Source organism: Blennius ocellaris (genome assembly GCF_963422515.1).
Source record: "Blennius ocellaris genome assembly, chromosome: 22".
Classification (NCBI taxonomy): domain Eukaryota; kingdom Metazoa; phylum Chordata; class Actinopteri; order Blenniiformes; family Blenniidae; genus Blennius; species Blennius ocellaris.
The window spans coordinates 2,868,327-2,882,951 of NC_137671.1; the positions used below are offsets into that span (position 1 = coordinate 2,868,327).

Below are 14,625 nucleotides of genomic sequence, written 5' to 3' on the forward strand. Positions count from 1 at the left end.
TTAAACTCCACGCTGCCACAAAGACATTTTTTATTATGTCACTATTTGGCCACTGAGGATGGAACTGCTCTGATTGCGGCTCCAGAACAAAAATGTGTTTGACAGTTGAGTTAAAGGGCGTTTTGTGAAAAGTCTGAAGGAAGCAGCTGGGGTCTAAATCGCCCCCCCCTTCTCTCTCTCTCTCTCTCTCTCTCTCTCTCTCTCTCTCTCTCTCTCTCTCTCTCTCTCTCTCTCTCTCTCTCTCTCTCTCTCTCTCTCTCTCTCTCTCTCTCTCTCTCTCTCTCTCTCTCTCTCTCTCTCTCTCAGGGCTCCATCTCTCTCCTCCAGTGGGTGGGCCTGCTGTTCCTCCACCACTCTGGTCACTCTGACCAGGACACAGATTCAAGATCCAGACTCGGAGAAGCTGCACGCTGGAAAAGAAAAGAAAAGAAGAAGAAGAAGAAAACATAAACATGTCCAGTTTACCTTTTTAAGGAGTTTAAATTGAGAAAAACCAACTACAAGATGCTGCTCTGGACTCTGCTGGTGGTTTTCAGTGTGGGCGCCTTGGGGCAGCTGGAGGATCCCCTGCTGGAAGACGACATTGACTTTGACTTGACAGACTTCGATTTGGACATTGTACGATTTTATTTTTTATTTTATTTCACATTCTGATTTTGCGCATTCAAGGTATTTAGATAAAGTTGTTATTGTCACGTTCGTCTCTGCAGGCTCCGCGAAGGGTCCCGCGGCAGGTGAAGACTATGTTATCCAAGGTAATTGATTTTACGTTTAATTCAGATTGAGACATTGACTTTGTTTGCATAAATGTTTATTTTAGTGGAATTGATCAAATATGAATTAATCGTTCGGGACGTGATTAGAAACTTAAAGAAAATGCAATTTAAATGTGGAAAATACGTCAGCTTTGAATGCCTGACCTACTTTTGTGTTAATAAAAGTTGATGTTGTCAATATGGATTCGTGCGCGCTTTTGGGCGTGACGCACAGGAGACCCGCCAAGCGCGCAGATGTGCCAGAGTATCCGCAATGCGCTCATGGGAATAAATTCCTCTGGCTGCGGATTTATTGTGTTGTCGGCGGACAAGTTCAGCTTTTTGCGCTTTGAATGAGTCATTTGGGTTCAAATGAGGAAATCACCCGTGCGCGCAGCGGCGCTGCGTAAAACCGGTGCCAGAGGCGCGTCTCGTGCTCCGAGGTTATATTTAGGGTGTTGATAAATGCAGCCTTGGTGGTTTGCATCACTATAATTCGCAGGAAACCAAACCTCACATCCAGGAGCTCTCCATCAAAACCACCATCATCTCCCGCTACGCTTTCACCGCGGTGTACTGCGCCATGCTCAACCGGCACTCCGCCGCCTCCACCGGCGTCTTCCACTTCCAGATCCCCGCCGACGCCTTCGTCTCCAACTTCACCATGTAAGAACCCCTGAAGCCGAATCCATCACAGAACATTCAATCTCTTGTTAGGAATACAAACACGATTTAGGAAGAAAGAGAACACAATTGAAACATTGAAGCCATTATTATTATTATTATTATTATTTTCTTTGGATTATCTTCATTTCTGTAATGAGCTTGAGCCTCTCAGGTGGATCTGAGGACTCCAGTTAGATCAATATCTTCAATTATGAAACAGAATATCTACACAAAAACATTACAACACCATAAATACCGTATCAAATCAGTAAGAACACAAACAAAACGGATGAAACATCAAGTGAGGTGTTTGTGTTTGTGTTTTTTTTTCTTTAAAAAAAAAACGAAGAACAAAAAGAAGCAATTTGTAAGCAATTTGCAGGAAAATGTGTGCAGTTTAAGTGGATTTGTGTGGCATTTGAAGGAGGCCTGCAAGAGGATTTAATGGCTTTGAGGATTTATGATGGCCCCCGGTTGCTACGGAGCGAGGAGACAACTTTTTATACTGCAATTAAGACGTGGAGACACACACTGGTCGCCATAAATGTGCAACAACGGGACAAATTCTACGCTTTGTCCGGCATTGGAGGGAGGAGGTTGAGTGGGGGGGGGGGGGGGGGGGGGGGGGTTAGATGAAGAGCGACAATAGGTGGTCCTGAATAGTTCTAATCCGTCACCTTTGACCCCGTGAACCAGGATCGTCGGAGGGCGTGTCTACCAGAGCGAGGTCAGGCCCAAGCAGAGGAGGGTCAAACAGGAGAACGGCCGGCAGACGAACAAAGAGGCAGGTGGTGCAAGGTAACTGCGTGTGTGTGTGTGTGTGTGTGTCCCCAGTCTCAGGCCCCCCCCCTAATTACACACTCCCTCCCTCCCTCCCTCCCTCCGAGGGTTTCTGTTGTGCAAACACAGATCGATGGGCCAGCGTCTGAAGGCGACCGGCTCGTCACGTTAAAAAACCCTCAGCAGTGACTTCAGGATGTTTCCAGCCGTCGTTCGGTGACATTTAGTGATTCAGACGAACTGAGATGACATTAAGTGTCACAGAGACGAAATCACAACTCGCATCAACTCTGACAGTACAGATGTGCTCAAGTCGTTTTATTGTTAAAAAACATACTTACAAACTTACATTTTGACACAAATATCACATTTTCCGACTATTTAAAACACAATTGAGGGGATTTGACCTTTTTTTTTTTTTTTTTGCCTGATTGCACATCTTCCCACCTCCAATATAACTTTCAGTTACTCTGTTGAACATATTTGAAATTACACTTAAAATATTGAACTTTTAACAGTAACTTTCCAGTTCACCCACATGGAAAGAACTTATATAAACGTATGTGTTTTAATATAGGGTTTGATATAGGTTTTTAATAGATGTGACATATATAAAATTGGCCATTTTCCTATATTATATGTACATAAATGCACATATACGTGCATACAGGCACCTATATAGGTACATATATGCACGTATATATGTGTGCATATATGCACCTATATGTTCTTCTTACATAATTGTTTTTTAGTTAGTTCGTAGTTATTGCCTTGATAATGTATGACAGTTGTCAAAGTGAGACATGGGTTATATATATGTGGAATTAAAGAAGCAGTACAGGAGACCTATATGGCCTGTATATTTACATATATGCACCTCAATTTTGCCTTTATGTGGCATATATATGCATATATGCAGCATATATGTGCATATAAACTGCTTGTAGGTTTCATACATGCACATATGTCCTCATATAGGTTCTTTCCATGTGGGTAAAAGGAACTAAAAAGTTACTCAGGTAATTCTTGCAAGCGTCTCTTATCAATGGGATTGTTGAGAATGTCCCCCCCCCCAGTTGTCTCTGAGTCTTCAGTCGGCCCTGTCCCCCCCCCCCCCCCTCCCTGCAGCCCGGAGGCCGAGGTGGAGGTGTTCAGGATGGAGGCGAGCATCCCGGGTCGGAACCGCGCCGTCTTCCTGCTCACCTACGAGCAGCTCCTGCAGCGCCGCCTGGGCCGCTACGAGCACCTGACCAGCCTGCGGCCGCTGCAGCTGGTGAGCCGCCTCAGCCTGGAGGTCACCGTGGTGGACCACTCGCCCATCGCCGGCCTGGAGGTGCTGCCGCTGCGCAACGGGAGGAGCAACGCCGGGACCGCGACCGCGGCCGCCAGGTCGGCAGGTCGGTGGCCCGCGGCGCTGAGAGACGCCTCCGTCCGGGGGGGGGGGGGGGGGGGGGGGAATCGTGTCGGTTCTCGGTCCAGCTTGATAAAAAAAAAAAAAAACACTTCCTGTCTCTGCGCCGCAGCCCGGCTCCCCGCCACCACCGTCGTCAAGCAGGAGGGGAACGTCTGCAGGATCTCCTTCAGCCCCAACATCGTGCAGCAGGCCAAGATCACCACCAGCGGCGTGCTGGGGGACTTCGTGATCCGCTACGACGTCCAGAGGGACATGGGCATCGGGGACATCCAGGTGAGGGGGGAGAGACGCTCTCCGGGACGAGCGGCTCTTCCTGGGATGTGGAGGTTTTCCGTCCACCTGGTGGACGTTTATGTCTCTCTGGCCTGCTGCCAAACTCCTCCGTCTGTCTTCAGAGCAACTCTGCAACTGTCCTCTAAGTCCTGAACCTCTCTCTCTCTACCTCTCTCTACCTCTCTCTACCTCTCTCTACCTCTACCTTTACCTCTCTCTACCTATCTACCTCTCTCTACCTAGATAGATAGATAGATAGATAAATACTTTAATGATCTCCAAGAGAAATTCACATACCTCTCTCTCTCTACCTCTCTCTACCTTTACCTACCTCTCTACCTCTCTCTACCTTTACCTCTCTCTCTCTGTCCCTCTCTCTCTCTCTCTCTCTCTACCTTTACCTCTCTCTGTCCCTCTCTCTCTCTCTCTCTCTCTCGCTCCCTTTACCTCCCTTTATCTCTACCTCTCTACTTCTCTCTCACTCTTCACATCTTTCTCTCTGCCCCCCTCTTTCTCTCCCTCTATCCTCTCTCTCTTTCTCTATTTGACCTTGCTCTCTCTCTCACTGCCTTTACCTCTTCCCCCGCTCTTCTCACTGTACCTCTCTCACCTTCTCTCTCCCTCCGTCTCTTTCCCTCTCTCTTACTTGCTCTCTCTGTTGCTCATTTGCTTTATCCCTCCCACCCCCCCTCTCTCTCTCTCTCTCTCTCTCCCCACCAGGTTTTAAATGGACATTTTGTCCACTACTTCGCCCCTAAAGATTTGCCCGTCGTGCCCAAGAACGTCGTGTTTGTGATCGACACCAGCGGCTCCATGACGGGAACCAAGATCAAACAGGTAGAACAAAGAAAGTCTCACCGGATGCGTTTGATTCTTCGTACAGTTCCACAAGTGGAGTGAGAGAAAAAAAACACAACTATTTTACCAGGAAGAAACCAGAACCAGGATTTAAGACAGCAAACGTGCAAGTTACTGAAACTATTAGTAGTTTAATCCTGCGTCATGTGGACGTTAGAAGAGGAAGAAGCTCTATGATATCAGGTTAAATATCAGACAATTGTCTTATAATGATTAAACCAGTATTCCGTTTTCATTGGGGGGGGGAGAAGAAAAAAAAACCCCCACAGGTGTTGATCTGTCGTTTTTCATTTCTTTTCTCCAAATTCCTCACTTGAGATTAGATGTTGACCCTGATGTGAGCTGCTCGTATCTCCTGTAACCATCATTCCAGGGCCGGAGCAGGACATTAAACCTCTTCCTGAACTCTTCCCCCAGGAGAGGAAATCACATCACTTTTGGGGGACGGTCTAAAGTAATTTCCCCCCCCACATTTTTTTTTATTATCCTGAATGAATTTCAATAGCAGCCCTGTAGAAGAAACACGATCCTCCACCTCACTCCCACTCGTGGAATATCAACACCAGACCTTTTCCTCCGTCAGAGCGAAGCAGGGCGATCCAGACTCCGTCTCTCGCAGCAGAGGAGTGAAAAACAGATCTTTGAGGAGTGGAAACACGCGGCACAAGGCCGCGCTGTGAGGGAGGAAGGTCACTTTCTCTGGGGTAATGGAACTTCTCTCCATCCACCCCCCGCCGCCCGCCGCGGCCCAGAACAGAACAACAAGTGTGTTTGGACGCCGCTTCACAATGGAGGGCTTCAGTGTGGGTCAGCCGGCGGGCCTGACCCCTGCAGCCGACGGCCCATATCGACATTATGAACCCCCCCCCGAGCAACAAATTAGATATCGCACCCACGCTCAGGAGGAGGTGAAGTCACTGCTTTGACTTTTAAAAGGCAGAAAACACACAGTGTTCAGTTTGCATCTTTGTGTTTCTCATCTCTCTCTTGATCTGTGCTGAATAAATCACTTTTTCCATCCCGTAATAACTCCTAGTCAGTGTATTTGCGTCGCTACGGTAACGACGTGCAAATGTTTCTTGTTATTGTTTTTCTCTATACTTGAATGATGATGATTTGTTGACTTGACATGTTATAGTCCGGATATAAACTTTGTAAAATGTTCTTTTCGAGTATACGATTAAAAAATAAAGTCAATATTTTCGTAAAACCAAACAGTTACTACTGAAAATGTCGAAAAACAAAAGGTCAACTTTATTGAAACCTTGTGGTGTAAAATACAGTGAAAGTGAGATTACTGAGTCATAATCTGGATAATACTTTAGATTAAATGAAATGCAGATAGTTACAGCATGTGGGTGAACGATATGCTTCAAGTGAAATTTACAAACAAAACTATTATTAGTGTGAATACCGTCGACTGAGTCCAAAGCGTGCGATACGTTAGCTACTCTGATCATATCATAGCGACCAGCTGAGATGTTGTCGACAGGAGACTGGTCACCGTTTGACAAAGGATAAACGAGCTTTGAAGTGACAAAGATCAAATACGTGCGTCAGCGTGTCTCGCGACGACGTTGAATTACGTCTCTCTGTCTGAACTCCCCCCAGACTCAGGAGGCGCTGTTCACCATCCTGAGGGATCTGCGCTACCAAGATCACTTCAACTTCATCAGCTTCTCCAACAAGATCAAAGTGTGGAAGCCGGACGGCCTGGTGCAGGCCACCGCCGACCACGTGAGCGACGCCAAGAGGTTCATTCTCCGGCTCACCGCCAACGGAGGTGAGGCGCTACGAGTGTCCGGAGAGATACTCAAGATTAGGTAGTAATTATTAAGTACCAGTTACTTTCGTAGTTTGTGAAAACAAAAGACGACGAGTTGCACTGGAAATTACCTGATTAAGTGGAATAATCTAACTCAGTTAACTGGGAGAGGATGCTCTATAATCTGGTGTTAGAGGAGGAAGATGCTCTATAATCTGATGTTAGAGGAGGAAGATGCTCTATAATCTGTTGTTAGAGGTGGAAGGTGCTCTATAATATGACGTTAGACGAGGAAGAGCCTCTATAATCTGACGTTAGAGGAGGAAGATGCTCTATAATCTGGTGTTAGAGGAGGAAGATGCTCTATAATCTGGTGTTAGAGGCGGAAGATGCTCTATAATCTGGTGTTAGAGGAGGAAGATGCTCTATAATCTGGTGTTAGAGGCGGAAGATGCTCTATAATCTGGTGTTAGAGGAGGAAGATGCTCTATAATCTGACGTTAGAGGAGGAAGAAGCTGTGTCAGTTTGATAAACTATTAAACATTAATTGGAGACTTTAATCACATTAGATGAGATGATCAACGTAAACCTTCTAGTTTAAATATTTAGGGCTCAACGAGGCTCTCGTCCTCCAGTAGACAGGAGTTTAGTGAAATAGTAACGGGGCTCCGTGAAGGCTTGGAGTATACTAATGACAACTCTTTGTTCGGTTTAAAGTAGAAACAATGAATGTCGTCTCTATACATTTCAGCTCTGAGCGGCTAAAAGGTCAAACGCTGTAGATTTCTCCACATCTGTAGGGACGTCGGTACGACTTCTAACTCCCACTGACCTGCAGGGACCAACATCGACGGGGCGATCCAGACGGGCTCCTCGCTGCTGCGCGACTACCTGTCGGGCCCCGGCGCCAACCCCAACAGCGTCTCGCTCATCATCTTCCTGACGGACGGCCAGCCCACCGTGGGGGAGAAGCAGCCGCCGGTCATCCTGGGAAACACTCGCGCCGCCGTGCAGGAGAAGTTCTGCATCTTCACCATCGGGATCGGGAACGACGTGGACTACCGGCTGCTGGAGCGCATGGCCCTGGAGAACTGCGGCATGACGAGGCGCATCGGCGAGGAGTCCAACGCCAGCGCCATGCTCAAAGGGTGAGGCTGCCGTCAACCTTTTTTTGTTGGCTGGTCAGTGGGCATGAACTTTGTTTGTTAATGAGAATATGCATACATACCGTCTGTGGCCACTAGATGTCACTGGATGACAACAGAAAGCTGCTACAGTAACCTACAGGATTTGAAAAAAAGAGCTCTCTTTCAATCTACACTAAAAATGCTAAATTCAGAGTGTGTGAGAAACTGATGAGGGAAAACAGGGAGGAACTTCCCGTGATGAACGTTACAAAGAATTCCAATCGTCGATTAAAAGCTGAACTTGCACTTGAGAGACAAATGTCTATTCACCCGAACCCTTCATGATGCACTTTTCACAAGTGGGAGTTTCAGTGCAGAAAATACGGTAAAGCAACTTACTTTGAAAATTCCACCTAAAAACTCATCAGTTTTTTTTTACAAGAGTGAGGAATGATTGAGACGATTAGTGTTTCTAATTCTGCTTCTCTGTGACGTCCGTCCGTCTCTCGTCGAGCTGCGAGGGAACGAAGACTGTAAATGTGACGGTGCTGACAACAGACATCTTTAATCAGAGCCCCCCCCCCACACACACAGACACACACACTCACACACACACTCTTTCTCTCCTTTACCTGCTTTTTTTTTTTACCCATCACACACAAGCCTCTCTCCCTTGTTTCTCCTGCACTCAGACACACAAGGTGTTTGTTCAGCGGGCAGGAATGTGTGTGTGTGTGTGTGTGTGTGTGTGTGTGTGTGTGTGTGTGTGTGTGTGTGTGTGTGTGTGTGTGTGTGTGTGTGTGTGTGCGTTGTGAAACCGGGGTTAGCAGATAATAGCCCCGGTCCTGCCTGAGCAAACAGCCGGTGGAGAGGTGAGGAGGTTTACCCCGGCGTGACAACAAGGGCACGGCCCAGAACTCAACACACACACACACACACACACACACACACACACACACACACACCCTAAAGGGTTTCAACATGCAGCCGGAAGGTTACTTTTTGGATAAACAGCAGATTTGTTGAAATCTACAAGACAAATAATGAGTCTGGTTGGTGTTTGATGACTATTTGGATATTTAGTCAAAACAAAACATACATTTCTTCAAGCTCATATCCTAAATAAAACGGTTATTCACCTATTTTTAGGCTTTCATCTAATTTTTGCATGTAAACCTGAGAAATATTATTTTAGACGAGACAATTTCAAGAACCCTTTTTGGATATTTTAGATACGTGCGAAGTTTAAAAATCTACATAAGTTCTAAAAATCCTTCACAAGCAGCACTAATCTCTCGTCTGTTCAGTCAGACGATTACGTTTTTGCCGACGAAAGCTGAAACCGAGCGCCGTTGTGGTTTCTTCCAGGTTCTACGACGAGATCGGAACTCCTCTGCTGTCCGACATCAGAATCAACTACACCGAGGACTCGGTCCAGTACGTCACTCAGCACCTCTTCGCCAACTACTTCAACGGCTCCGAGATCGTCGTCGCCGGGAAGCTGACGGACCGCAGGGCGGAGTCGCTCCACGTCCAGGTCACCGCCAGCAACAACGACAAGAACATCCTGCTGGAGACCGACGTGCCGCTGCGGCGCCGACGGATCGAGACGGAGAAGCACGTGAAGGCGGCCACGGCGGCCGCGGCGGCCGGCGGGCCGTCCTCGGGCGTGAGCCAGGTGCTGGGCGGTGCCCTGACGTCCATCGCCGAGGACTTCGTGGAACGACTGTGGGGTTTCCTGAGCGTCAAGGACGGGCTGAAGTCGCGGCTCCGCAGTCAAACCAGCAAGGAGAGGGAGGAACACGTCCGGCGGGCCACCAACGTGTCCCTGACCTACCACTTCCTCACGCCGCTCACCAAGCTGGAGGTGGACAAACCCAGAGTTCTGGCCGACGGCAGCATGGCGCCGGCCCCAACGAACCCGCCTGAAGAGGAGGTCGCCAACGGGCTGCCGGCCGACGCAGACGACGACACGGACAAACAAGTCGACGGGCAGCCGAGCGGCCAGACGTCGTCTTCGAGAAACTCAGTCGGTGAGGTTTGGCCAAAGAGTCCGACTCTCCACATGAGCAGAGCTGGAAGTTCTGACCATCCTAACCGGGACCAAACGGTCACGCAAACTTGACTCCTTGTGTATCAGACTGTTTCTTTACGCTTCTGTAATACGCAAACACGAGTTTCGTTGGACGAGTCGCTCCGAAAGGTTTTTCAAGCTGCGAAAAGCATCAAAAGCTAATTTGGCCTCAGTTTCAGGCTCCGTTTACGAAACGACATTTCAAGTGAAACTGGCTCCGATCCCCGTTGTTGTGTAAACAAATACCCAGAATGCAACGGAAGTATTCGGTTTTCACTTGAAAATGTTGTAATCGGAGCCTCGGTGTCACGGTCATAACTGTTCTGAGTAACTTTTTCCAAAAGAGACCAAAAACACCTCAAAAATCAACCATCAAAAGCGAACTAAACCTTCCTGCCGTATCGAGGAAAGTACTCCCGCTGCTCTTGGGGTTACTTGAAGACAGTCGACAGTAAACGTGTGGCCATGTTCTCCTCTGTGCAGGAAAGGTGGCGAGGAGACCGGCCAAGAAATCCATCACCGTCTCCAAAACGTCAGGTGACTCCACCATCCCTCCGCCTCATGTGGAGGTTTCGCCCTTTCCAGCGTCATCTGAACCTGCAGCTCGGTCGCAAGCCAGCGGCACTTCCAACGCTCCGTAGTAAAACTTGAAAGTGTGGAGGGGGTGAATGTACAGTAGTCTCTCTCTCTCTCTCTCTCTCTCTCTCTGCTCGGCCTGTAATTTGGACGTCGGTCAGACGCTCGGCGACGGAGGGAAGTCTCAGGGATTCCTGCCTGCGAGGAGGAACACAACGGCGCAGGGGTCTAATTGAAATACCAGCGGCGGCGCGACGTGGCGCTTTGAACATGCGAGTGCGTGTTGGCGGGCAGGAAAAGCGCCGGCTAATGGAGCGGGGGAGCCGGGGAGGTGGATGTTTGCGTTACAGTAAAGAGAGGGGAGCCATCAAACGCAGTTAGTGAGGACTAATGGCCCCGTCATTAGGGCCACTCCGCCAGCGCCTCTCATGTTCAGCTCCGGTTCTCACCGGCCCGACGACTGGAGCTCCAGCGAGAACCAAAATCCTACATTAGTCCTTGATGTTACACTAGAATCTCAAATTTGAGATTTAAAAATCAAGTGTAATTTACTTGCTGCATGGACAGATAAGTTTACTAATTTGAAGTTATTTTCTTCTAAAGTTTGGTGTGGATATGTTACATATGGGCGACCCGTCTTGCAGTGTTTAGACTCGTTTGAGCCGACATTATTCAGCCTGGTTAACCCAGAGGTGTCCAACACATGACCCGTCCGGCAAGAGGCTCCAGTCTGGTCATTTTCTGCAGTAATTAGTTAGATTTTGTGAAAATATCAACATTTTCATAACGCATCATGCCACAAAAAAAAAAAGACAAATTTCGCAGTTTAAATCTAAAGGTTATTTTCGCACCGTCTTACCAGGGTGAGTTTGGACTGAGTGTGACCCCTCAACTAAAATGTTTGCCACCCCTACGTTAGCCTAAGGGTTAATCTCTCTAATTGCTCCATGTCCTTTCAAAGAGCCAAAGTTATTTCGACTATTTGACAGTAGTGTTACGTTCCGAACGGGCCATTAGTCTCGTCGAGGAGAAGACAGTGTTTTTCAACCTTTTTTGAGCCAAGGCACATTTTTTTCTTTGGAAAACTCTCGAGGCACACCACCACCACCCGAAAATGTTAAAATGTGAAACTCTGTAGCCTCTATTAACAATATAAAGTCATTCTCATCAATGCTTTATCAACATGAATCAATTAATTACAGAAAAAAGTATTTCCCAATGTCTTTTTTTAATAGTGACTCCGTCAGTGTGAAACCTGGACCTGATGGATGAAGAGCTGAGAACCTGGTTCACATTCTTCCTTTTCAAAAACTTCTCCATCACTGTCACTGACACAGTACTTTGATACAAGATGGTAGCAGGAGGTGGAGATTAACCACACTGACGTCTGTCAGTTTCGATTTCACCGGCAAAGTTCCGTGCTGCCATCTAGTGGTGGAGTATTTATACATGATTACTCTTCACACTGCTCTCACAGCTGACAGCGGCTGTGAGAGCAAATGATTTTTAGAAAAAAATTGGAAATTGGATCATTCCCCACGGCTCACCTGACGAGATCTCGCGGAAACACCAGTGTGCCGCGGCGCAGTGGTTGAAAAACACTGCTTTAAGACTCCGTCTGTTTCCAGCCGACGGCGACCCTCACTTCGTGGTGGAGATTCCTCTCAGCAAGCTGACCGTGTGCTTCAACATCAACGGTGAGCCGGGACACGTCCTTCGCCTCGTCTCCGACCACAAGTACTCAGGTGAGCCTCAAAACGGCCCCCGGCTCCCGTGTGACCGCCGTCGTTTCAACCCTTCTGACCCGCGTGGCGTGTGTCTCCGACCTCAAGGCGTGACCGTCAACGGGAAGCTCGTGGGCGCCCCGGCTCCGGCGGGCAGCCACAAGCAGCAGCGCACCTACTTCAGCACCGTGGTGGTGGTGGTGGACCGGCCCCGGCGCGCCTACATCGAGGTGACCCCCAAGAGGGTGATCCTGGACGGGCGGGACCGCATGGTGCTGCCCTGCCAGTCCACGGTGGCGGTGGACAGCGGCGAGCTCTCCGTGGCCATCGTGGGGAAGTCCAACGTGACCGTGACGGTCGGCGGGAACATCGCCTTCGTCATCCTGCTGCATCAGTACAAGAACCCGGCGCCGTACCAGAGGGACCACCTGGGGTTCTACATCGGGAACAGCAAGGGGCTTTCGCACAACTGCCACGGTCTGATCGGTAGGTGACCAAGGACGGAAACCTCAGTGGATGAGAAGTATATCATCGGCTCATCTTGAGATATAGTCTCATCTCAAGTGCGACTGAATGGTTGGTTGGTTGGTAGGTAGGTAGGTAGGTAGGTAGGTAGGTAGGTACTGGTACATACGAATATTATAAAATACAATAGAATAGTAATAAAAGTAAGAAATAAAAATATCTGGGTATAAGACATAAAGTAAAGCACAGAACGGAACATGGGCACTTAGAAATAAGCAGGAGATAAAAACAAGATAAATAAGTCGAAAGTCTCCTCCGGATTCTGGTTCCACAGGTTTCCTCCTGTTAAAAGGGAGGTTTGTTTTTCTTTCCACCATTGCTGGAGCTTTCACTTTAAAAGTTTCTGAAACATTTGGTGAGAAAGAAGTAAAAATTCAGTTGAATTCCATACTTCTATACGAGGACTCCGCAAGGTTTGGAACCAAAAGAGACGTTTTCGTCACTTTCCACCAAATCTAATTTACCTGAAGCCGCAAAACACGTTTAACCTTTAAAATGAGGGAGAAACGGCTCCGAAAGTTTTGATATATGAACATAAACTGTGTCTTCTGTTGCATCTGTGAAGTTTCCATTACAATGTCTCCCGTTATTTATTTATTTTTTAACCATTTTTAGTTTGTGCCTTTTTAAAAGGACAATTTTCAGCCAAGAGCTTTGACAATGACCGCGTGGGACTAAAATTAAAACGAGACGAAGTGTTCACCCGGGCAGCTGCTCCAGGTTTAATCCCGCTGACTGTGCTCCAGGTCAGTTCCTGTACGAGGACGTGGGCCTGGCCGAGCTCCCGGCGCCGGTGCTGAAGGTGAAGCGGCGCTCGGTGCCGGTGGTGAAGAAGAGCCGGAGGATCTACGGCGGCGCGCAGAGCGTGGACTGCTGGTTCGCCCGCAACAACGCCGCCAAGCTGATAGACGGACGGTACGAGGACTACGTGGCGGCGCACATGTTCGACACGGGCGAGATGAACGGGGCGTGAGGGGAGCGAGAGACAAGAGTGCCGCCGAACCCAACATCCCACTGGAAACCGTTGCCACACACCCAGTCCAGCTTCTCGCCGAGATACACCTGCCTTTGAATATATTTTTTTACTATTTCTAATTCAAATTAAATGGTTTTATGATGTGATTTCTCCACTTGCTTTTTTTTGGTTGTTTTTACAATAATTTTGTAATTGTAAATAAAACATTCAAACTGTTTTTAACCCAATTTTGTGCACAAATGTAATTCATCATTCTACAGAAACTCTTTTTTTGTGATGTTCTCACTGGAAAACTTTTTAAATAGATCCACCTTCTATGTGGTGCGATGCATTTTCGGGTCAAAGGTCGACGGAGGGGATCTTTGGGTGAAAGCAGGTTATAACATGAAGAGTTTACCCGACAGTCAAACACATCTGGAGACACAGTTTAACCCGAGTTTGGAGGAAAACATGCAAACAACAGAGAAACGCCTCAGAGCCGGAGAGTTTTCTCACCGGCCTATAATCTGTGGTTCGAGTCGGCGCGATGTCGTTTTACCACGTTAAAGATAATTTAACGTGACGTCAAACGCAAAAAAGGACACTTGAAAACCACAAAGCGAGTTACTCAAGACCAACTTGGTGTTTTACACTGGGATCAATATCGCAGATCGTCGGCAAAGAATGCCCCCCAATATGACTCACATGCAGGTTTTAAACATGACATCATATTTTAAACCAACATGAGTGAAAGCAAAAGGGGGGGAAACGTGATCCTGAAGCAGAAACTGTCCGTCAAGTCTTAAAGTCGCACCCAATGACTGTCAATTTATCACACGAACTTTTAATTATCTTTGGTCTTTATGAGCAAAAACGTGAAGAAATGAGGAAGTTAAAGTTCTAAATCAAGGGTTAAAAGGGAATCAAGTCGGTTTTCCAGGAGTACGAGGCGTATGCCGAGAAGCTCCAACCAAGAAAAAGGAAAAAAAAAAAAGCAAACAGACACACACTTCCTCTAATTGTGTGCATTTGTGTCAACATGCATTAAACAAGGCCTGCTCACACACACACACACTCCCTCACACACACTCTCCCCTGTCATCAGGTGGAGGTCACAGGGCTGCAGGCCACG

The 14,625-nt window shown here is 47.7% G+C and overlaps 1 protein-coding gene across 1 annotated transcript; it reads left to right on the forward strand.

Moving 5' to 3' along the window:
* The first annotated feature begins 368 nt into the window (after window positions 1-368).
* Window positions 369-13,660, forward strand: itih5 (inter-alpha-trypsin inhibitor heavy chain 5). Its single transcript, XM_080518101.1, has 14 exons — window positions 369-618; window positions 711-755; window positions 1,258-1,421; window positions 2,118-2,219; window positions 3,330-3,598; window positions 3,725-3,888; window positions 4,609-4,725; window positions 6,358-6,529; window positions 7,351-7,660; window positions 9,008-9,672; window positions 10,197-10,250; window positions 11,918-12,034; window positions 12,122-12,499; window positions 13,285-13,660. The coding sequence occupies exons 1-14, from the start codon at window positions 505-507 to the stop codon at window positions 13,509-13,511; spliced, it is 2,898 nt and encodes a 965-aa protein (XP_080374227.1). The 5' UTR covers window positions 369-504; the 3' UTR covers window positions 13,512-13,660.
* Window positions 13,661-14,625: the final 965 nt, after the last annotated feature.

Excerpts from the sequence above, each read along its gene's own strand:
- itih5 (XM_080518101.1), top strand. The coding sequence starts at position 505 with ATGCTGCTCTGGACTCTGCTGGTGGTTTTCAGTGTGGGCGCCTTGGGG. Across the intron at positions 3,889-4,608 it reads TGGGCATCGGGGACATCCAG|GTTTTAAATGGACATTTTGT; the intron begins GTGAGGGGGGAG and ends TCTCCCCACCAG. Across the intron at positions 12,035-12,121 it reads CTCCGACCACAAGTACTCAG|GCGTGACCGTCAACGGGAAG; the intron begins GTGAGCCTCAAA and ends TCCGACCTCAAG.